The sequence below is a fragment of the Coloeus monedula genome, assembly GCF_965178545.1.
Source record: "Coloeus monedula genome assembly, chromosome: 12".
In the NCBI taxonomy this organism is placed as follows: Eukaryota; Metazoa; Chordata; class Aves; order Passeriformes; family Corvidae; genus Coloeus; species Coloeus monedula.
In genome coordinates, this window is record NC_138792.1 from 7,434,560 (window position 1) to 7,457,789 (window position 23,230).

At 43.2% G+C, this 23,230-nt stretch overlaps 1 protein-coding gene across 2 annotated transcripts in view; it reads left to right on the top strand.

Moving 5' to 3' along the window:
- Positions 1-23,230, top strand: part of MAMLD1 (mastermind like domain containing 1) — an 81,877-nt gene that overhangs the window by 38,904 nt on the left and 19,743 nt on the right. The window contains exons 1-2 of one of the 2 annotated variants that reach the window (XM_082289676.1): positions 5,170-5,245; positions 8,819-10,528. In XM_082289676.1, the coding sequence (XP_082145802.1) occupies positions 8,939-10,528 (1,590 nt within the window). In that variant the 5' untranslated portion in view covers positions 5,170-5,245; positions 8,819-8,938. Of the gene's footprint in view, positions 1-5,169; positions 5,246-8,818; positions 10,529-23,230 lie in introns of those variants that run through there. The other variant, XM_082289675.1, reaches the window with a different exon arrangement.

Below are 23,230 nucleotides of genomic sequence, written 5' to 3' on the forward strand. Positions count from 1 at the left end.
AAAATATAATACAATATGTAGCAGAAAAGAAATGTCAGACTGGGTTTTATCTGGTTATCTAGTAAATGGTAAACCTACCTCATAATTTAGGAACACGTACATCCTGTTTCTTCTACTTATGGTCATTGCATAACTGTGCCACTGTTAAAGGCTGAAAAAGAAGAGAGAAAAGTATCTTACGAATCCTGGGAGACCCAAGTAGCAGAAACATCACTTTTTGCTCAGTGGAGAGGATCTGCAATTCTCTAGCCTAGATATTGCTGTGAGAAATTAATGTAGTCTACAAAATTACTGCAAAGTGTTCCATAGGACTTTGAAATTAATGGACTATAAAAAAAGATATAAAACAATACTGCTGGTATTAAAACTGAGGTAAGATGAGGTAATACTGATGGAAAGGCATTGAGTCTAAGATTGATCTTGATTTACAGCCAGATATGAAAAAAATGCTCTTGTGCTACAGCTTAAAACCAAGAGGCAAAGAACTTGTTCTGTCTTCAGCTGTCTAGTTAATAACACTTGTCATTAAATGGAACGTGGAAGTTACAGCCAAACAATATGCGTGACGTGATTGCTGTAAGTCTTCAGATGACTAATTACAAGGCATCTGTACAGAGATCTCCTGCTAGCAGCACAACACAGGAGCAGGCAGTAGTCCTGTTCTTCCAGATCCATTTGTCAATGGCATTTTTTCTCCTGGAAAAATTTCCATTTTAACAGTGCCATTAATACGGAAAGCAGATGAATTGCTAAGGAAAGACAAGATGGGAAGGCTCTGAACATTTGTTTTGATAGGGCAGATCTCTGTTGGTGCCTACCAAATGAGTCTGGTAATGCTGCCTGACCTGAAAAGTATCAAAGCTGCTGATTTTTTTTCTTCTTTCATTTTTTTATAGTGAATGCTATGCGGCCTCTTGCATGCAGCTTGCTTATGTAGGATGGCAAAATAGGTATATTCTTGGCTATGTCTTTTTTCTCCTTGGAACTCATCCTACATTGTCGCTGTTGTCCGCAGGGACAGCAAGAAAAATGACACAGAAGTCCAAGTCCAGGATAAATGGGATTATTTAATTAATTACAGACTTATTTGTTCGCAAGAGTGGTATAACATTATTGGGTGCTTGACCATACACCTCCCAGAGTGATTGGCTGAATGCTACGACACCCATTTCAAAATATTTTCTTCATTGTGGAAAACAAGGCTGTGCATAACAAGTTTGCACCTGGGAGATAAAGTCTTGGTTTACAAAACCCTCTACACTGTTTCCAGCTAGCTTGCATGAGAAAGGAGACTTTCACAAGCGGTTGTAAAAAATATGAAAATTTCTCTGCCAGCTTTTTTAGCATCTACACTACATTGATACCTTTATTCAGGCATTAGTGATTTTGCACAAGGGTAATTAGAAAAATCTTGTTCACAAACTTGCTGCTCTGTAGGCTGGAAGTTGTTCCATTTGAAAGCAGGATATAGATCACACATATTTCTATCATTCTATCATTGCATTCACACAAATCGGTGGATGGGAAAATCATATTTGTAGTATTTTCTTCCCTTTAACTTTTTGTTAAAATTTAGAAAAAAAGAAAGCTAGTACCTTAGGCTCATGGTAGTCCAGGTTGAATTTCCTGTTAGTTTCTGTGGCTTACTGTAAGATCACATTATTCTGGTTTTGTCTAGTCATGATGTTTGATGTTTGGGATTTTTGTGCTTACAAGCTAAAGGGCGCAGTTCTGTGTTTGCAGCCAGGATTGCTTCCCTTGCCGCATGGGGACTTTAGGGAGAAGGCCGTGCAAAAGTGCCAGGTCTGCAGTCACCTTTCAGAAGTTCACACATATTCAAGTCAAACAAGAGACCTGTTGTACTGCAGCAGTGTCAGAGGGAACAGGGATTGATCACAGCTCTGGAGCCACCGTGCAAGGAAGCCAAACCTCCTGTTGTGGTTTCTGGCGATGCACACTCAGGGGATGTGTGGGCACAGCTCCTGGGTCCTGCAGCTTTGCACTCACAACAGGAGTGTGAAACTTATTAAGGGAAAGCACACACCTTGTGCTCTTCTTTCTCTTTTAACACAGCTTGAGGTCCCTGACTTACAGAGGGGATAACTGGGGAAGATCTCGATGAGTGGTGACAATAATGGGGCAAAGTCAACTGGTACTTGTGTACTGATGGGAGATCAAACTCCAAATGTAGCAGCAGTGTTTAGGAGGTGATTTACATGTGCACACCTAAGTAGCAACTTCCAGTACCTGTTGTTACTATATTTGTTTAAGGCAGATTTCATATTTCCACTGTAAATCATGAAGTGGGAGAAGCTGTAGTGTCAGGTAAAAACAATCCACGAAGTGCATACGAGCTAGCTAATAACCAGTGTTCTTTCGTGGTTAAAGTGACTGCTTACATCCCCAGTTCCTGTTCCTACATCCTCCCTTCCAGTTGCCTATTTCTATGAGCATGATGAATAAAAGGAAATCCACCCTGTGAATTTTCCCTATTCATAATCCTTTCTCTACCACCACACCTCATTAGAAATGGATCTGCCACCTTTGCAGCCTACAAGTACCCAACATACCCCAAAGTGGACTTTACTCTGGTACTCCTTACCTGAAGAATTGGGGAATTGCAATTTTTAAGCACACTGGTGCATGCCTCTGGTACCATGGAACTGTATTGTGATCTCTTTCCTGACACTGTAAAATGACAACTTAATGTCCATCCATGCTCAAAATGCTTGAAATCAGAAGGGTCAAGCAGCCTAAAGTAGTAGGAAGAATGTGATTTTAGCTTACATTTAATCTTAGTGTGGAGAAAGTGAATGGTAGTTTTAATTGCTTAAGCCTCCTTGAGTTCTCCTTGTAGCCTGAGATAAGACTTTGATGACATGTAATTTATGTTTCTCATAGTCAGGTACTGCTTTGGCTGCCTACTGGTCAGCAGGAGGCATTTTTTCTTGGATTCAGGGATATAATGTGAGTGTCTGTAACCAAACTGCAGCCAGCATGCACAAACAGAAACCTACAGATGTGCTAAATGCACTTACTGCAGTGCCAGGTCCCGCTGTAGTGGAGTGGGATTGTTGCCCAGGAGCATTTGGGGTTTGCTATTCATGTGCAAGCCAGCCTACTACCCAACACAGAGGGTCTGCAAGTAACTGCTGCCATTTAAAAGCTAATATTGTGTATCAGACTCACTTTCCAGCCTTTAAACGCACAGGCACATTCTCACTTACTTTTCACAAACTGTCCTTAAATATTAGCAGGACACTAAAATCTCCTTAGAGTGTGGATAAGTGAGCAATAGAGAGCACAAAACTTTCCAAACTGTGAATTTAAGGCACAGGAGAAAAAAATTATGACGTTTTCTTGTTTTATATGGAAAATTGCCAGTTCCATTTTCTCATTGCATGACTGTTTTTGTCAGAACAGATAGAAACATTTTGGGCTGATGTGCAGATAGGTCTCGCTGAAGCTTGTTGAAGCCACAGAGGCTGAAGTCTTGATCGCTGAATGCTGCAAACAGTTTGCCTCTGGCAAATACATACTTCCAGTTTTGGCAGTGTCTAGTGTTTGAAAGAGACAAAGAGTGATAGATTCTCTGGTCAGTTCAGTTGAGCAAACCTTACACTCAGGTTTTATACTTTGCAGAGGGAACAGTTTGCAATATGCCTTGAGAAAATACTGGGGGAAAAAAATACTTCTGCTTATCTCAGGCTTCTGCCTTGCTCAGTCCTTCCATCAAAAATTAAACGTGCTCTATCTGTCAAAATAATTCAGATATGCCAGATCTTAGCAGGCTGTTAGTGACCTGGATTCCCCAGGTGCCTTGCTCTGAAAGGCTTTGTGCAAAGCTGCCACCACATTAGCAAATCCCAGGATCTGTAGTGAGACTGATGTTTTCCCCCCCTGCCCCATCTCCTTTTACAATACTTTCTTTTCCTCTATCAAACAAACAGAAAAGTCAACACCTGGGATTTCCCAAGAATTACAAAGATCTTGAGACTCCTAGTGAAAGAAGGTTATCTGACTCCCATTCTGGATATCCCAGTTATGGATGCATAAACTTCAATTTATTAAAGCAGGAGAGTCTCCGGCTGTGCTGCTGGACACAGGGGCAGCTGCTGAGGGAGGATGTTCATGGCAGTGTCCCACTGGCCTCAGTGCTCACTTGAAGAGGCTGTGTAGGTGTGGGAATCACTGCTGTAGGTCGAATCTGTCCGTGGCAGTGAGTGGAATGGGATGGTGCAGATCAATAATCAGCACCCTGTGGCTGTCGTAAATCAAGGCTTGACTCACTAACAGGCTGCAGGCACAGGAAGAGGCACTGAAATACCTTGCCTAAAGTTTTTCCTCCCTCATTTCTGCAGTATGTTAGCCTGAATAGGAATCTCTGGTTAGAGGTGGCTTGTTTCTGGTGGAGGGGTCATTGCGAGGCTGGAGAAACAAGGCTTTTGCAATTGTTCCTTCCCAGGTTCCCACTTGCAGGTAAAGGAAGGCACAAGTTCCAGGGGGAGAATTAACAGGGGCTGGCAGGAGGGCCATGGGGCAGCCTGGCTCATGGGGAGAGCTGGAGTGGCAGCTGAGGACAGCTGATGTGTTACAAGAGAAGAAAGGCTGAGCGCTGGCAAAGCAGGGAGCCAGTCCAGAGGTGCCCATGTGTGGCTGGTTATTAAAATCCAATGGAACCATCACAGGATGTATTTATTAACAATTTGATCACTCTGATTCAGTTTTTGCGACTTCCTGCCTTCCTTTCTCCCTTCATTGAGTAATAGTAAGTTCCTGAAGGCCAGCACCACCTCCTAAGTTTGGAAGGTGCCTGATGCCCAAGGTCACCCTCACGGCAGCCCCAGCGAGCCTAGCTCGAGGAGGGCACAGCCAAGGACTGCCTTCTTCTGCCGAGGCTGCCTTCCCTCCTTGCACAAGAGAAGTCTGTGGAGCACTCTGCCCACATGGAGGGAATCCGTTTGGTGCAGGGAGGGAGCGTGTGACAAATTAGCTGTTTGTAACCACAGCTGTGCAGCTTCCGTGGACAGAGCAGCATAAACAGTTATTATTTATTCTGCTTGTGCTGCCATGTCGAGCCAGCAGCGCTGCTCCTGCGTGACTCAGGTCTTTCCCAGAAAGACAGACAGCCTGCTGGTTTGGAGAGGACAGTAGTGCTGGGATCATTGCTGAAAGCAAACCTGAGATAATGGAGAACTCAGAATCGGATATTCCCTGAATCGGAGAGCCTGCCTTTGTTTCCCAGGTATTCCCAAACAGAAGTTAGCCTGTGCATGCCAGTGCATTTTAATGCATTTTGACAAGGTCGCAAGAGCCCCTTTGTTGCTTGCCTGCTTCGTCCTTGCTTGGACATCGGAATGAAGCTTTCCCATACTGAGCCATAGGCAGCCTCCAGCCATCTTAGGAGTGTGTGTGTGTGTGTGTGTGTGATGCATTTCCAAAATATTTCCATTCACTTCTCAGGTATTCAGTTTGAAACTGAGCTGCCCAATATACTAATCAGCAGGGAAAGAGGAAGAATATACTTTGGTGTTCTTCTCTTTTCTCTTGAATTTGTCAAATTGTGTAAATGAAGAAGAGGAGAAAGAGCTGGAATAAATCTGGTCCTTCCTGGGGATTGTGGAACCAGATTAAGGAAGTGGACAATAAAAATAGTTTTGGTGAGGAAGAGTCTAGAAAAGGATAGATAGGCTTCAAAGAGATAGTCTTGAACGTCTGAGAGTACCAGATGAATGTTCTGCAACAAAGAGCTTCTTGAATTAGTGAGGTCAGGAGCTCCTGGTCCTAAAAGTTGTAGTGCTTTGGTGATAGCTCTCCTGCCACCACTGTGGTTGGCATGTCTGAGCCAGGCAGGGACCCAGTAATATGAAACTGTGTTACTGTCCCCTGCAGTGGTCAGGGCTGCCACAGCAGCACGTGCATGGAGAGCAGTCACTGGGAGCTGGGGAGGAAACTGCTGGCTCCTCACAGCCAGCACCAGCCCAGAGCATGCTGTGTGGGAGTCACAGCCACTGAGGTGTCAGTGGGGAACACTGAAAACAACCTCCCAGCCAGCCCAGCCAGAGCAAGGAGGGATTTCTGTTTATAATGGAAACTTCATACTTAAGTGCCTGGTGACTATAGTCTATTTTTTACATTGGTGCTGTGCTTGAAGCAGAAGGATGATGGCACCCAAGTGCCCCTTTTAACCAAAATTATTCTATGATTTGTTTAGTTGCTTTAAGGAGAGTGTCTTTCTCTCTCAAGTTTGGGGCTGTAGTCAAATCTATCTTAAGCAAAAGCAATGCTACTAAATCCTGTGGAGTTATACCTGCCTGCACTGGGAGAAATTGGTCTTCTGGATTTTATGGTTCTTGTGCAAATACTCACCTGGGAAACAGGAATCTTGCTTTTCAAGAGAACATGACACCCAGCTAATTTCACTGCCTCTCATACAGCCAATCTTCTTGGGAGGGCTAAGCAACAGCATCCTATTTAAAAGTCCTGTCCCAGTTTTGGAATACCCATGCCATCGGAAAGCTATGTCCTTATTTTATCTGTTTATATCTAGTAACAGTCTAGGAGAAATGAAGTTTTGTTTTCCCATCACATTTATTCCCCAGTGCAACAGTTAAAAAACTATTTTTCAGAGTGTTCAGAAAGCCCACATTTTTCCCCAGTAACTCAGAGCATAGGAATGTCCTATGGCAAAGGAAGAGCTGGCAAGGACATGCATGCCAGCATGTCAGCTGGCCAAGGGTGGGAGATCCCCTGCCACTTCCTGCCTGAAGGTTCCCAGGGTGCAACTTGGGAGCACACTGTGTTTGTTTTGGATGGGTGAAGCCCCTGTAAATATTCTCTATACATGGCTGAGATTTAAATATATGTAGTTATGCCCTACCAACATGTTTCAGCCTACGCAGGGCAACATCTGTTGAAACATGCAACTCTGGCTTAGTTTTAGCAGAGAAAATGAAGAAAAACAATTTCATCCGTCATTAGACTAACACTTGGGAGAAGATTTCGGCCTGCTTCCATTTCCTAAAGCGAAGCAATTTTGGCCTCATCAGCAAATGTCTGATGGTGCAGCAGTGTCTGGTTGTGACTCTGGGACAGTCTCTCTCAGAGCAGCAATGCCAGCCCAGCATGGACACTACTGCCCAAAGAGGCTCTCAGGTAACCAGGCAAAGTGCACTGGAAGCAGCTCTCCTCGGTTCTCCCCACCCATGGTTTTGAGCACAGCCCATGTTAAGGCAGTGTGACATTGTCCCTCTGCCCACCGATTTAGAAATAAGTGATGAGAGGGCACTGGTGTGAGACCAGCTGAGTGAGCCACCAGGCAGCCCTGCCATGTTCCCAGGTCAGAGCCATACATGTTTGTGGGCAATTGCCTGAAGGTAGGCTGAATTTAGGGGTGGACCTCAGCTGTTTGCACGGTGACCTTCATGTGCACAGTGCAGAAGGAGCCACACATGGTGTGCCCACCCTGTGCCCTGCAGCCTCCATGCACCCTGTGGTGACAGTCCTGTGACACTGTCATCTGAGAGCACTGAATGCTGCAGTTGTGCAGTGACTGAGGCATAACTGTGCTGTGTTTAAAAATTAGTGTAAAATTTAGAAGTTGGTCATATGCAGCATAGCCCTAGAGTGGATCTGGTTATGCTGGGGTTGGCAGGAGGAATTTTCTGGTGATATGAGCTTTTATTAGATGGGATTTTTTTTATAGCACTAGATGACAGGAAGCACTTGGAATTGTAGCCCAGAGCTGGGAGAGGTTTTACTGTGAGCTGCTTTAGAAGAACCAGTGTTCTCTCATTTTCCCATTGCTGATCAGATAGTTTGCTAAATATATATATATATACAAGGTCATAATGCTTATTTCTCTTAACTTGAAGCAGCAATGTTAATATCTGATTAATCCTGTGACATACAGGTCATGCTTGTTAAAACTGAAAGCCACAGATGATTTTATGTGGAAGAGATTGCCATATGCTGAAATAGTATGAGAAGCATTGTTTTCAGTTTCACTTTCTTTATATATAGAGGGCAGGTTTCTTTTCCCTAAGATTTGTGAATTTACAACTCCATCATTTCTTGTAGATGAAGATATTTATATAATTGTATTTTGAAAACATACTCATTTTTATGAATGAGTGGCAATCCTTCAAAAGAACAAAGCCCACAATGCCTTAGACTTAGAAGAATAAACAAAAATTAAGAAGTTTAGCTGTTACTTACTCTTTCTGGAATTTAAAACATCTGTGATTAGGAAGTTTGAAAGTCTGTTTAGATAGATAGCTAAGAATTTGTTTTGTTTTGCTTTGTTTAGAAAGTATGCTAGTTATTTCAGATGTTCGGCCTATAAAGAATGTAAAACAATTTAATTGTCTCAGGTCTGAATTTAATCCGAGTCACTGGCAGAAGGTCACTAAATTCAGTCCAGGGTTTCATTCAGATTTGCCATTTAGACCTAAAAAATGTTACCATAAAAATGTTGGCATGTTTGTTATGCAGGGAGTATAATGTCTTAATTGAAATGCAACCAGAAACTATTTTAAAAACTTCTATTACAGTTCACATGACAGACAGTATTTTGTAGCTTTAACATCTGTTTTAAAGCCAACACATGAGATTTAGCCTTTGTGTGACTATAACTCTTTTGATTTCAGTGAAGTTGCACACATTTAAATCCTGATTGAATTTGTCTCACATGATTGGGTTTTTAATTGTATGATTTAATTTTCTTTATCTCCAACCCAGTGTTGTAGTGTGGAGCTTCAGCGCATGTCAGAATATGGTCAATAATGGATCCTTTCTTCTTCCTTTTCTATTTTCACAGTTACAGGGATCCATTAAAAGAAAACTGGAAGATGATAGCTCTCCTGCCTCCAGTGGCGTGCCTGATGTCATTTTCCCAAATGACAGTAAAAGACTTTGTCTTGACGATGTAAACCTTGCCATGGGCCAAGGTGCCAATCCCAGTGTGGCGTGTCCAGAAATGCAAAGTTCCCCGTTCTCCACCGGTCACAGCACTTCTTCCCTGGGAGTCACGGGACACCCAGTGCTCCTTGAAAACAATCACATGAATGGTGGTGGCATTGGCTCCCCTTTCTCAGTGCCACCCAACACAGAAATAAACCAGAAGGGGTCAATAGGAGGGCAAGCCAACAACATTGTCCACTATGATGAGAAAGGAAACAGCTTACAGTCTGTGGACCAAGAGCTGCAAGATCTATTGGAAGAGCTCACCAAAATGCCTGATCCTTCTCCCAATGACCTGGATCTGGAGAAGATTTTGTGCAGCAAGGCTGAAGATCCACTTGGTCTGAGTCATTCCCAACCAAACATAAGTACCACTCCAAAGTCCTCCCCACAGACTTCCCACTTGGAGAACCATGTTGCTAACAAAGATTTTTCTCCAGGCTGCAATCCAGCCAGCGGAGGATCCCCTCAGATGAGACCATCATCTGCTGGAGCTAACTTCCAGGTTCCTCCCTCAAACAAACCTGCTGCATCACCCATCTCTACAGCAGCTCAGAGCAAGAACCAGCCACCACCGATGCTCCCAGTACCCCTGCCCAACATGCCTGGCTCCAACTGGCACGCTCAGCAGCTAAAGCAGCTGGCAGCCAGCAAGCAAGTGTCTGGTACCAAGCAACAAGTACAGGCTCCCAGCTGGCCAACTATGTCGCCTCCTGGTCTCTCTCCACCTTACAGGGCAGGATCATCCCCACACCATCAACCTTTCAGTCCTCAAAATGTTATGGTATCTGGCATGCCTGCTAATAATTTACCAGGAAACAACATTCAGAGTCCTCAAAACACTCTGCTTTCAAGCATGACTTCCAGCAGCACCCCATCCAATGGCCCCTCTCCCCCTTATGGCTCTGAGAAGCTCTCTAGTCCAGCTCTGAGCCAGCAGCCCTTCAGCCCGCAGAACTCCATGCTGCCCGCTCTGACAGCAGCCAGCTTGCCAGCCAACAGCATTAAAAGCCCACAGAACAACTTGGTTGCCAGCATGGCCTCCACAAATACTGGACCTTCTCCACCGTACAGGCCAGAAAAGCTGTCAAGCCCCGCTCTGCATCAGCAGCCCTTCAGTCCTCAAGGTACATTAATCTCTAACATCACTCCCACCAGCAACCCCACAAGTATGCAGAACTCGCTTTTTAAATCAATGACTACAAACCAGACCAAAAATATGAACATAATTATGCAACAGCCGTCCAGTAGCTTACAGCCAGGTCTGGTGAATGAGAGCCCTGTTAGCCAAGACCAGTTTTCTTTCAATAACACCAAACCACTGTCTCACTTTGCCTCAGAGTCAGCTACTCAAAAGATGTCCCCTCTGACAGCAGGACAAGGACAGCAGTCCCTCATTCACTATCTCCAGCAGCAGCAGCAGCAGCAGCAGCAGTCTCCAGCCACGCAGCAGTCCCAGCAGACCAACAACAGCCAGTTTCTCCAGCAGCAGTTCCGACAGCTGATGCAGCCACATCGGATGCAGAGACAGATGCAGGCTGCCACACTGCCAGCTCAAAGCAGACAGGTGAGAACCTCTCTTCTATCTTACACGGATTATGTGAAAATACTGAGTCATTTATTTTCTTATTTTTGCTTTTCCATTTGTGTTTCAAATGCGATGTCACTAAATTTATGAGGTGTGCACAGTGCATACATGGACAAGGCAATAACAACCTCTGGTGTTATCAGAGTAACTTTATTTATGTCGTCAACTAAAAATGTACCATAATTCCACCATGCAGTGCCTGTTTTAGCCTGGTGAAGAACTTTGTGCTATTTTAAAATAATTTTTTTTGCATGTATAGGTGATAGTCTTTTTTAGCTTATATTATAAGCTCCAGAGATACTCTCGTTGCATGTTTCATGTCATCCTTTCAGAAGGAATATCTTCTTTTTATCTTAATGCCCTTCAACAAATTCATGTCTGTGTTATGCTTCTAAGGCTAGAAAAGATCAGGTGGGGTGAGAAGTGAAGTTAAAATGTGTCCTTCATGGACAGCAGGTCAAACAGTACAGCTTCTGAATAGCAAAGAGGCAGACTTGAAATACCTGTTACTAGCATTCGCCAGAAGCCATTCCCTGCTTTGGATGAGGGCCATTCCCCACCCATGGTGATCTTCGATACCAATCGAGCTGGTAAATGCAAAAATGCAGCTGGCAAAAGTGAGGCACAGCCCTGGTTTCTGTCCAGAGACCTTCTCCCTGAGACTCAGTGAGAGGTGTGAATCTCCTACTACCCCAGCTCAGAGAGATGTACTGTGAACAGAGTCCTTGGAGCAGGGAAGGACTCGGGGACTGGGTCTGAGAGCAGCCTGACTCTGAGCAATAAACATCTGTCTTTTTGTTCGGCAGAATAGTTGGAAACACTGAATCTCACCACCAAACCAAGGGCTTTGTTAGGCTGAACCAGCGCTTTGTAAGCAGACTCCTCCAAGCTGCTTAGCTGTGCACACAGTCACTCCATCAGCAACTTGGGAAGGACTGAGAGAGACACTTCTCTCCCAGCAAAGCAGAGACTGATTTCTAAAATTCTACTGGGATCTGCTTGAGAGCTGAGGTGTGGAGTGCACTCCAGGGCCAGATCTTCTTTGCTCTTCTTCCTTACAAAGGGACTGGTTCTTAAGGAGGGGGATTTCATCAATCTTGGTGTAACGCTGGTGTAACAAATATCATAATGTCCTATGATAGCAATGAGAAACAGGGGATAGTTACCAAATATCAGCTTCTGAGTGGTACCTCAGTGAGGTGCATTGCCACTGTGCCACTTTAGGATCAACTGGCTCTTTTCCAAGTTGTGCACACTCCATTCTCCCTTGCTCCATGCAGCAGCTCAAAACAGGCTGCAGGGAAGGACTGGTGACTCGCTGAATTTGCTTACACAAGTGTAGAACAGGTAACAGTGGGGCACATCTAGTGGTCTTTAAAGGGTTACCAGTGCAAGGCCCCTTATTCAACAAAGACCTAGAGCAGTTTGTTGCTTCAAGCACGTGAGAACCCTGCTTGTGTTCGGTGGGACCCAGACTGAACACAGAGTAGAGAGTCTTGCTGGCTTGGGATCCAGGCCTGTGGAGAGACACACAGTTGAAAGGAAGCAAAGTGCAGCAGCTCCACGAATTACTGCCCACCAGATGTTTTACTCTGGAGGCAGGTGTGGGTGAAGAATACATTCATGGTGTTTTCCTGCCTCTTGGATGAGGACTAAAAAGTTGTTAACAGCAGTGACATGATCACGTTTGATCATATGTCCATAACCTTTTTTGGCTTCACCATTGAATCTATGAAGTTGGAACGTCCTTGTTGGATTCCTGAGGTTTCCTATGCCCCAGTTTTCCCTGCTCTGCATTTTTGTCTTATACCTCTGAGCGCCTTGCATCACTGATTAGCCACAAAAAAAAAACCAAAACCCTCCTGAAGTGAGTCTGTCTAATTGGCTGAAATATTCCTTCTTCAAGCAACTTTCCTGGTGCTCTGCCTGTGCTGCATTTTCAGCTGATTCTCACTGTCAGAGAGAGAGTTATTATAATCTTGCTGCTATCAGTAAAGATCAAGGACAGTTAAGACAATGATTACAGGTGATGAGCATTTAACATTTTCAGACTAGTTAGGTAAGCTTAGGGTGCCTCCCTCATTTTACAGGGAAGACTTATTACAATAATTACACACCAAATGACAGTGCTTCAGTTTTACAGTCTGTTGAGCTGCTGAAGAAAGATGGTGGATGTTCAGGATTGGAGCATTTTGTAAAGTTTTGGTAACTTTACTGCAAATCTCATAGAAGAAAATGGATCCTGAGTGCTGAATTAAAAGATTACGTGGGAAATTTATTCTATGTAGGAATCCTTGAGTCTGAGATACTTACTACATTTCTTGGAATCTAGCATGGAGATCTGTTATTGTCTGCAATAGATTTCTTATTTACATTGAGAGATTGATACTGAATTTTGGAGCCCACCTGCTCCATACCAATTTTACTCCATTAAAGTGAAGTAGCCCCAGTGACTGTGGTTTTGATTTCCAGCAGTGTATCCAGAGCTGAATTTGAGCTTTGCAAAATTTCAGTGCCAATTCTCTCCTGAGGCAGGTGATGAATAGGACTTTTCAAACACAGAGCAGCTGTTTCATTAAAAGGCACAATGTTAAAGATTCAGAAGACGGGAGAAAACCTCTGCATCTCAAAAATAGTAAACTTCTGGTGGAAAATTGCCCTTTTTTTAGCCTCATTCACAGAAATTTGTTCAGAGAAAAATTACAGCATTCCCTGAAATGTTGTTTAGTGCTTAAAAGTCATCCCCTTACTTAGTGTGTGTGTTTGCAAAATGTGACTAAAATTTATAAAAAGAAGGCATAGTACTCTCTTCTTTGGAGCAAGAGGTGCAGCTTTGTACAGAAGAAGAATGTGGATGGTGGCCAGTTGGAGGGAGAACAATAAACCATGAAATTTGATCCTTGTAGCAGGCACAGCAACATGGGGAAGAGAGCAGCAGCCACAGACCCAGAGTGAGCATTTTGCTGTTGTTTTAATGTGTATTAAAGCAAACACTCTGCATTCCAAAAGCGGGGTTACTGCTGGTGCCTCACAGCTCTACCATTTTTGTAGTTAGTGATGTATCTTTTAATTGTAATCAGTCTGCATCCCAGATCCTGTCTTGCCTGGACAACTGCTGAATCTGATAGGGGCTAATCTCCCCCCATCTGAAGCACTATGTCTTTATTGTTGAGCATTGATGGGTATTGATTGAGGCGCTGACAGTTTGCATTGTGTGATAGTGCAAAGCCTGGTGGGGCTAACGCTGCTCTCTGGCTACGGGCAGGATTTGGTTTTATTCCTGTGGGGCTGATGCCTGTGAGTGAAATTATACTCAAAGGTCTGGACTCGTAAATCCCCAATATAAAGATGGTGGTAAATGCCAGAGTCAAAGATAGTCTCCAGAACTATCACACACTGTTTTCAGGGGTAAAGCTTCACCACTTGACTCTACTGGCTGTTTCTGGGCACATGAAAAGCTGCATTTGCCCAGGCAGGTTGAATAGTTGGGCATCTCCCTGATTTTCATGTCTAAATAGAGTTTGTACTTGCAGATTTCCTATTCTGGAATGTCAGATACACTGGGCCAAATTCTGCCTTCAGCAATGCTGATAATACAACACCCCACTTCCAAAAGAGCTCTTCTGTCAGTCCCTGAAGTGTAAGAACAGAGGCCTTTGTGCAGGGGAAGGAGGGATCCCCTCCTCCCTGAAGGTGGGAAAACCAGCCAGTGATATTCACAGTTTAAGTCAGGCTGAACTACAATAAACCCTTTGGGTGGCTGTTCCTTTTCCAAGCCCAAGATGATCTGAGTTAAAAACCTGGGAGTCTCGGGGAGGAGGGCAGCATTTCCCACTGACTGCTCTGTGCCTGAAACGCTGAGAACCAACACCCAGCTGAAAAGGTTGTTTTGTCGGGGGGATGGAGGTGATAAACAGCCATTGTTTGGGTGGGACACGCTGTGTCTCTGAGCTCCACTTGCACCCTAGGAACCAAATGTGCTATTCTTAGAGCTCTGCATTCCTGCTGACATCTAGAGAGTTGTACACTGGATTGTCAGTGAAGGGTATATTTGTTTCATCTCCATTGCCAAAAATACTGATAGAGAAAAAATTACAAGAGAAGAGAGAGAGAAAACTAATATTATTTGCAGTAAAAGTGGCTGTATTTTTACTACATATGGACTGCATATGAGATGGTGAAGGGCATGCTGAAGACCAAAATACCCTTTGAAAAGCAAAGTATTTCTTTAACTGTGGTAAAAGCAGCAATACATTATCTGAGTTGGAAGAATAAACTGTAGGTTGCAGAGAAACACCAAAACTTCTGAGCTAGATTAAATATACTTTTTTTAAAAAAGTTTAAAAACCTTCTTTCAGAGCATGTTTTCTAAATATAGAAACAAAACTGAAGAAGAAATGCTCTGTTATAAAGAGCAAACTGACCCAGAGGTTAGATGTCAAAGGTTAAATAACTATAATGGAATACAAAATACAGCTTTTATTAATATAAACAGAAATGGTAATACCATGGACTGATTTCTGGGTGCCATCTATTATGAGAAGTTATTTCTGCCTGTGAAAAGTCAGTGCACTGTGATTGTTAGGTGATACTGTTCTGACTCAGCAGCACTTTAAAAGCTCTGATGCAGGTTTATGAAGAGTTTGGAAAAGCAGAGAACACAGCCTGCATCATCTGAGTACATACAGTCCTCCTGCAAGTACAGGGGAAAATCATGTTTTATTTGGGATTTCTGAGATGTCACAAGGCATCTTCCTAATACATAAAACAATTAGAGTATCATGCATTATTAATGAAACCAAAAGTACTGGCCAGATTTCATCTGCCGTTTCAATCCCCTACCCTTTTTCTTCAGGTGTCAAACTTATTTTTAAAGCCACTTCGAAAGAAGTTCTGCTGGTATCTCTCCTCTCCTCTCCTCTCCTCTCCTCTCCTCTCCTCTCCTCTCCTCTCCTCTCCTCTCCTCTCCTCTCCTCTCCTCTCCTCTCCTCTCCTCTCCTCTCCTCTCCTCTCCTCTCCTCTCCTCTCCTCTCCTCTCCTCTCCTCTCCTCTCCTCTCCTCTCCTCTCCTCTCTTTCCCTTTTCTTTTTTCTTGGGAACCAAATTTTTTAAATACTTTTTTTTTTTTATTTTACTAATGCTGTGGAGGAGAAAACCAGATTTGATTTCAAAGGGCAGTGGTAGCACAATACCAAAGCAAAGCCTTTGAGGGATGGAGAGCTTTTGAAGGCAAAGCAACAAGCCCTTCAGCTAATTAAGTGCCTTTGAATAGGGGAATAAAGGAAGCTGGTGATGAATCTGGATTACAGAGAGCAGTAAGGCTGAGCCTGGAGTTTGACCTCTCCACAGATGTAAAAACATCTTCTTGAATGGTCATTTCTGAATTTATATTTATCTGTGCATTTGCAAGTGAGTTGATATTTTTTTCAAACTTGGAGATTCTCTGTTCTCTTCTCAAGAGAGCCTGAGAGGAGCTTGACTGAAGCTATCAACTATCATCTTCTCCCTTTCCTCCCCTGTGAATAAATAATGTCAGAAAAGTTTTGGAAAGCAAGAAGTAAACTTGTGGAATGAAATGGGGTGTTTGGCCTCAACATGTCAACAGTAATACAGCATTTTCAGAAGAGCAGTAATCAAGATTAAAAAACCTTAATTCACATCTGATCTTCTGAGCCCATTGCTCTTTTGCAGTTTCTTTAAATCACATGTGTTGTCTTCTTGTGTTACATTTCAGGTATTTCAAAGCATTCCCCTGTTGTAGTGGAGTCCTTGTAGCCATGTCTTAACCTTCCCACTTCTCTGGCTTGCACAGTTAAGATGTTTATAGGCACTGATGTTTCCAACAGCTCTGCCTAATGCACTCATAATTCCTTCCAGTTTAGCTCTCTGTTGTGCTGAAAGCACTCTTGGACACCACACAGCACATCATTAGGGGAAGCAATCTGCAGAGGAGAAGCTTGTAAATAGACCAAATCCTTCTAAACACCATGTGGGGAGCATCCTCCCCCACTCTCACCATCACCCACCTTTTGGATCTGAAATTAATGTGGACACTGCACGAAAACTGCAGCACTTTCCTCGATCCAGACGGGTCTTTCCCTTGGTTATGACCTGTTTAATAAAATGGAAGATGTTCTGCCAGCAATTGAGCATTTAGGACACAGACAACTCTATGGGAATCTCACACTGGACAAATTAAAATCCAATTGGAAAGAAAAAAGAGGCTCAGGAGGTACTGTAAACACCAGTGATGGGTGCTGGAGGCGTTCAGGGAAGTCTTTCTCTTCTTTATGTGCAGGACGATGAAGCAATGCATGCGGGGCTGAGGGAGGGCTGTCCAGGGCTTTGGTGGAGAAAGAGGAAGTAGTGCTCATGTGCTGTGAACATGTAGAAGGAAATGTGACTTACCCCAGAGAAATTTAGGGCAAGGTGCTGCATTTCAGCCTGACAGGCTGCTTGCAATGTTTCAAGACAGGGGCTGTGTGTCAGGGCTGTGTCCCTGCTCAGTCCAGGCACAGCCGCAGAGCTGTGGGTGGGCGGAGGGGGGAGAGCCATGGCACGGAGATTCGGTGTGACCTCTGAAAACCCCTTGCTTTTGTGGTTTTCAGCTCTAAGCAACAGACAATTGCTTCCTTCTGCTCTGTAGTACAGGGAGGGAGACAGCCTCATCTCCCAAAGGTGTAAGGAAAATGGTACTATCGTGCTGAAAAATGTCTGATTCACCAGTTGTAACCAAACCCCTCTGACCCTCCCAGCCCAGGTGGGCAGTTCCTCTCAGGTTTTCCAGGCAGCTTGGTAGCAGTTCACAAGTGTTCTGGGCTAACCATTGGCTGAATCAGGCCCCAACTGCAGATTTTCTTGCCTTTATTTTTTCCCCCACATAACCCATTTTGCTTTATTATCACAGATCAGAAAAGCAAAAAATCCATATGCAAAAATCTTTAATTAAAAGCAGTTGAGGAAAAGGTTATGAACATACGTATTTTCCTAACTGTGCCCTTAGATACAATGAAGTTTTAAACATCCTGGGAATCTAGGGAAGGACTTGACAACCTTCTCACTGGCTTCAGGATGAATGCCGTAACTTCCTTCTGTGTATCATTCTTAAAAATAACAATTTGTAGAGTGGTTAGTGATGGGTAAGGTACATCCTCACTTACAAGGCAGCACCCATAATTCTTACATTGCAAAGGTGTGTCCATGGCCCAGCGTGCTGAGGAATGACTACAAGGAAATGATCGTGTTGTACACCCAACTCATTTCAATTGTGCTGTAAATCCCCATCCATATCAGGATATCTTAATTCAATTTTTCCCACCTTTTTGGAAGGTAGGGTTGTACATTGTTTGTATTTTCTATCTCCTTCTTGGTAAATGACAGTTTGGGGAGCTTGCGTTGAACTAAAAGCAGCCTGGCTTTTGGAAAATGTGCTCACTTCCCTACAACCATGTCCTCCTCACTACCTAAAATTTGATGCCTAAATTAATAAATAATTTGAATACTTTCCACAGTGATACTGTTAGAGCATGGCATCTACCCTTGATTTTTGGGGTGCTTTCTACCTCATATTGTCGTGCCATAGTCTAGAATTGTATCAGTACTTCACAAGGCAAAAATATGTCCAGGACCAAAGTCCAATTTAACAAACAGAATAAAGGCAAACAAGTGAGTAGGAGAGTCCCTGGGATGCTGTTAATGCCGTGCCTGGCTCCGGCCGGCGCTCCGGCAGGGCGGGGTGACGGGAGCAGCCCCTTCGCCTTCCTGCTCTGCTCCTCCGCCGTTCCTGCCCGGCTGCAGCGAGCGCTGCACACCAGCTCAAAGTACAAACATGTTTTGTTTCAGATGCAATATCTAGAAATAACTTTCCTGGTAAAATGAACTCAAGTCTCCCCCCCCCTTTTTTTTTTTTTTCCTTTGGGCATTTTGGAGAAATTTCAGTGTGTGGGTGGGGGAAAACAAAGCCGTGGCTGTAAACAGGAACTGATATTGTCTGTGGGACTGAATGGGGAGAGAAACTGAACTGGCCTCGGTGATTCTGTCATACATCTGTGAGTCTGGAAACACTGGGATGATTCACAGTTTGCTGATTAATACAGGAGCAAGCAAAATGGTGTGAATTAACGGCCATTACAGAGCTGCACTGGATGGCAAATATCCCCCCAGAACAAATGATGTTTCATGAAGATTGCTTAGAGGAAGAGGTAATGGGTCTTAAATACAAATTAGAAGCAGTCCCAATCAAAGCTGTTAACATTAAGGTTTGAAAGCCAAACACTATTATGGGCTGTTTTCAAAAACTGGACATTTAGGAAGCCTATCAGTCTGCCCTGTTGGCTGTGTAGTATTTCTGTCTCAAGCACTTTGGATATTTCAAGCAGCCAGCACTAATAATTGATAGAAATCCACAACCAGGAATGCAGCAGCTCTTCTTAGGGCTTTGAAGGCTAATCACTCTATTACATGTTTTAAAGTTAAATTTTTTATAGCTCATATAAAGGCAAATATCATTATCGGTACATAATTCTGGAAAGCACTACCATTAACAAGAAGTAATCCTGTATTACAATTTAACCCTTTGCATATAGGAACGTTAAAGGAAGAAGGTAGTAAATGCCTCACTTCAATATAAATAATATTCTCTGTACAACCAGCAAAATGATTTAACATTTGTCATTGAAGTAATGAAAATGCAATTCCTTGGATCAGTGTCAGGCAGATGCAGATGTGAATGCAGGTTATGGACAAGCTGTGCTGAGCTATTTTTCCCCATTACAGAATTGATGAGAGACCCGCAAGGAGGGTAAGCCCTTTAATGTAGCCAAAATAGTGTGATATCCTGGCCTAAGATGTTACATTAACAGCTTGATCTTGTAAAGATTCAAACACACACGCCTAAATTTACGCAGTGGGAGGTCATTCCAGGACGACTGCAGGATTATTTCTGAGAGCAGAGTGAATCATGTATGTATTTAGGCTTTGTATGCTCAAGAAAGACCAAAGGTGGAGCAGAAGGATGCAGCAAGGGGCCCAGCAGTCACTGGCAATGGTATATTAGTGCTGCAGCAAAAAAAAGAGAGGGAGTTGGAAGCTTTGATGCACTTGTTCCTGCCTCAGCTCAAGTTTACATTTGAATTATTTTTGGCTTTTCTGGTGATTTTGTTGTTGTTGTTGTTACTGGGGTTTTTTCCCTCTAGGGGTTAGTACCAGCATTTCACAAACTTGCCAAACTTGGAATAAATTCATGTTTTAATCAGTCCAGGGGTTATTTGAAGTCCTCTTGTGTTTGATTTTTAAAGTCATCGATTGCAGAAGGAAAATTTGCCCCTTGTAGGAAGAAAAGCTGCCCCATCCTCTCAGGCACAGCAATAAAAAAAGCATATGGGGAAAAAAAATCTTAACAAAACACTTTTCCCCTCTCCTTTGTGATTAGCAGTCTGCTAATGTTAATGTGTTTCTTCCATTTCCAGCAAGATGAGGACATAGTACCCTGGAATATCAGTAGTATGTATCCCTGTCATAAACAAATCAATTTCTCTTAGTGCTTAAATACTCAGGGCTTTTGAAAGCTTCTCTTTGCATAATAAATATGTTTAATATTTCCTTTACTCTCTGTCATTATTAAGAATAAACAGTTACTGCTCTGGGTTGAAGGGTAGTTTACAGGGCACTCATACTCGGGCAGTCTGTTTTCTCTCCCCGTTGTTTCGAAGGCTGTGTTTAAGCAATGAATGAACAATCTATGAGCATCATTTTTTTGTTTCGTACAACCCCCTTTTTCTCCTCCTTTCCAGCTCAGTCAGCACGCTTTCTGCAGTGGCATTTTACTTTTCTACATGGAACTGTGTTTAGCAGCATAGCTGCATGATGAGGATGAGGTACTTTTTTCTCCTTTGCCTCCTCTCCCAAGAGATGCCCTGTGACTTCCTCTATTAGTCCATTAATCGCCGTAGCTCAAAATTCAGTCTGATCAAAGGAGCAGAACGAGGTTGAAAAGTGCAGATTCTAGCAATTGACTTGACTGTTTAGATTCCCTGCTGAGCTCATTTAGAGCTGGAATTAAGCTATTCCTGCTGTATTTTTCGTCCTTGGCTCGGCACTAGCGCAGTGCTCAGGGCTGCACCGCGGAGTGCCGAAGGCAGAGCGGCCACTGACTCCCCCAGCCCGGACCCAGCCCTGCCAGAGCAGCCTCCATGCCCTGGGCCAGCACAACGCCGAGTAATCTTGGCTTGGTTTGATAAGAAGGTCGGTGCTTAGATTGCTTTAGTTACTTGACTACAGAAGAAGTGGAGAACCAGTTCACTGAAGGAGTAAATCTTGATGATTCTGTTTTTAGTTTAAGCATCAAGTTTCCATCTCTTGCAGACCTTTACTAAGGTTGGGGTGCATGCTATGAGTGGGAAAGCAAGAATTAAAACAAAATGTAAATGGGAAATTTGTAAACAACATGAAGTTTCTTGTAAAAGATTTCTTTATGCTGTAATGACTCACTTCAGGAGTATACTTGGTGTTAATGGCTATTTATACATGCAGTTAGAAACTGGTGCTGTTTTCTCTCATTAGTAGTCTTGTTTTTCTTGTTTGCTTAAGGCAAAAATGCAGACTGCCCATACCTGTGGTGTTTGCTGCAGATTAACATCTGCTTTTGCAATTCTTACACATCTCAAATTCCTGTTGATGTAACTGGGAGTACAAGCTCTCCAGGAATAGTGTCGGACTCCTGATGTCATTATTTGTGATTCTACAGTTCCCCAAAGTGTGCTAATATCTCTCAAATAGAGGTAGAGTCATTTGACATGTAAGTTCTTATCTCATTAAAGTGAATTATTGTTACTGAAATGTGAATGGCATTCTATTATTAGAGAATATTATGTATATAATGGTTTAAGAATGCTTAAGGTCAGGAAGAACAGAGAAATGCTGATAACATCACCACAGACTGTGTGATGGTCCTGAAATGTGAGTAGATCTTTAACTGAAAAAGGTTTTGCTAGACCTATCAGTGTTTTCCCATAGTTTAGGACTTGGACTAAAATCCCTAACATTTATTTATGTTGCATTTTACTTTTTTTTTAAGGAAATTAAAAATTACTACTAATAAGAACTTTCTCCTAAGAAAAAATTTGGGCATTGAGGGGGGATATGGACAAATCTATTTTGTGCCCAGTCTACAGTCTGAGCTTTTTCCTACATAGGTGGCATATATCTATATGTCTATAAATTTTATTTTTAAAAAGAACTGTGGCCTTCATGAGGGACCTTATGTGGAATAATGTTAGTAAGGAACTCCTGTCTTTGATGCGTTGCTCCATTCTAGATTCACACAATATATAAAGTTACTGTGCTTTAGTTTATGGAGAGCTAAATAATAATCTTTTATAAAGCATTTATCAGAATGGTGAGCTAAAATCTTGCTTTCTTTATGACTTCTTATTTTTTCTACTTATGATAACAGTATTGAGGCATTTCATAAGATCAAATGCTGTCTAGCTGCATTTAAAATACACATTTTGCATATTTCTGTCTTGATTAAGCCAGGGGGAAGGTATGTACCTGCTGCCTAGATTACTGTCAAACGTAACTGAAAGTAGAGTTGAATTGTACTCTGTTCTCCTAACAGAGCCTATTTGCTCCTCTGACTGGGTACTAAAAGGCTTTTATTGCCCTGCTTCACTAACATTTTCCAAATAAAACATTTTTTGCCAGTTTCTGAAGAAATAGCAGAACAAGTACCACCTTAGACAGGCTGGAAGGAGTTCTGTGCCGTGGATTATAAACCGAAACAGTTGGCCAGAATAAGGAATTAAAGTAATCCCTGATATTAGGAACATGAAAATGAGATGACCTTCTGTACATGTGAGTTTCTAACCCAGCTGCAGCCCAGGCTCCCCTCTATCACTGTTTCTCCACACCTTTACTGGGCAGAAAACAAAAGCCCAGCCGTTCAGCTGGGAAACTGGAACACATGCTTGCAAATATTACAGACTTTTTAGGCATTGTATTTTTAACAGTAGTTCGTGATCGGAATGACAGGAAGGAAATGAGCAGAAAACATCCTATTCTATCTCTATATAAAATCTTGCTTGTGAAAGATACAGTTACCACAGTAATGATGGGACGCTAATTGATTCATTGTGCTGGGAGACAAGTGCTGAGCCGGGGAGCCAGCGGGGTCATTTTCTTGCTCCAGCTCCACTTTGGTTGTTTGCTGAGGAAGGGCAGGAGAGGGTTATAAAGCTGCTGCCACTACATTCAGTGCATGTTTTTCTCAGAAAAGAAGAGACACCGCCAGCCAAGATCTCTTTCCTTTGGAAATTGTGGCTGGGAAGGGCCCCTTGGCTCGTCAGACAAAGTGGGCAGTCAGACAGCCCCTTTCCTGAATCCCAGGCAGGCACCAGACGGCTGAAGGAAGAGAGGCACCAGGCTGAATTAGATTGCCTCCTGCTTTGGACAGTACGGCAGGGAGGCAGGCTTAATTGCTTTGCAGCTGTTCATTTTTTCCCCTTCTCCCTCCCCTGCCTCCTCTCCCTCCTCCCAGCTGACTCCGGAGGCAGCCTCTGCTCCAGCCCCTGGAAACCTCCCCAACTTGAGGGCAGAGTATCAGAGGTTTGTGGACTCTTTTTTATCAGCCTTGATACTCTTTCCTCAAGCCCAGCAGCAAATGGGAACAGAAAGGAAACAATTA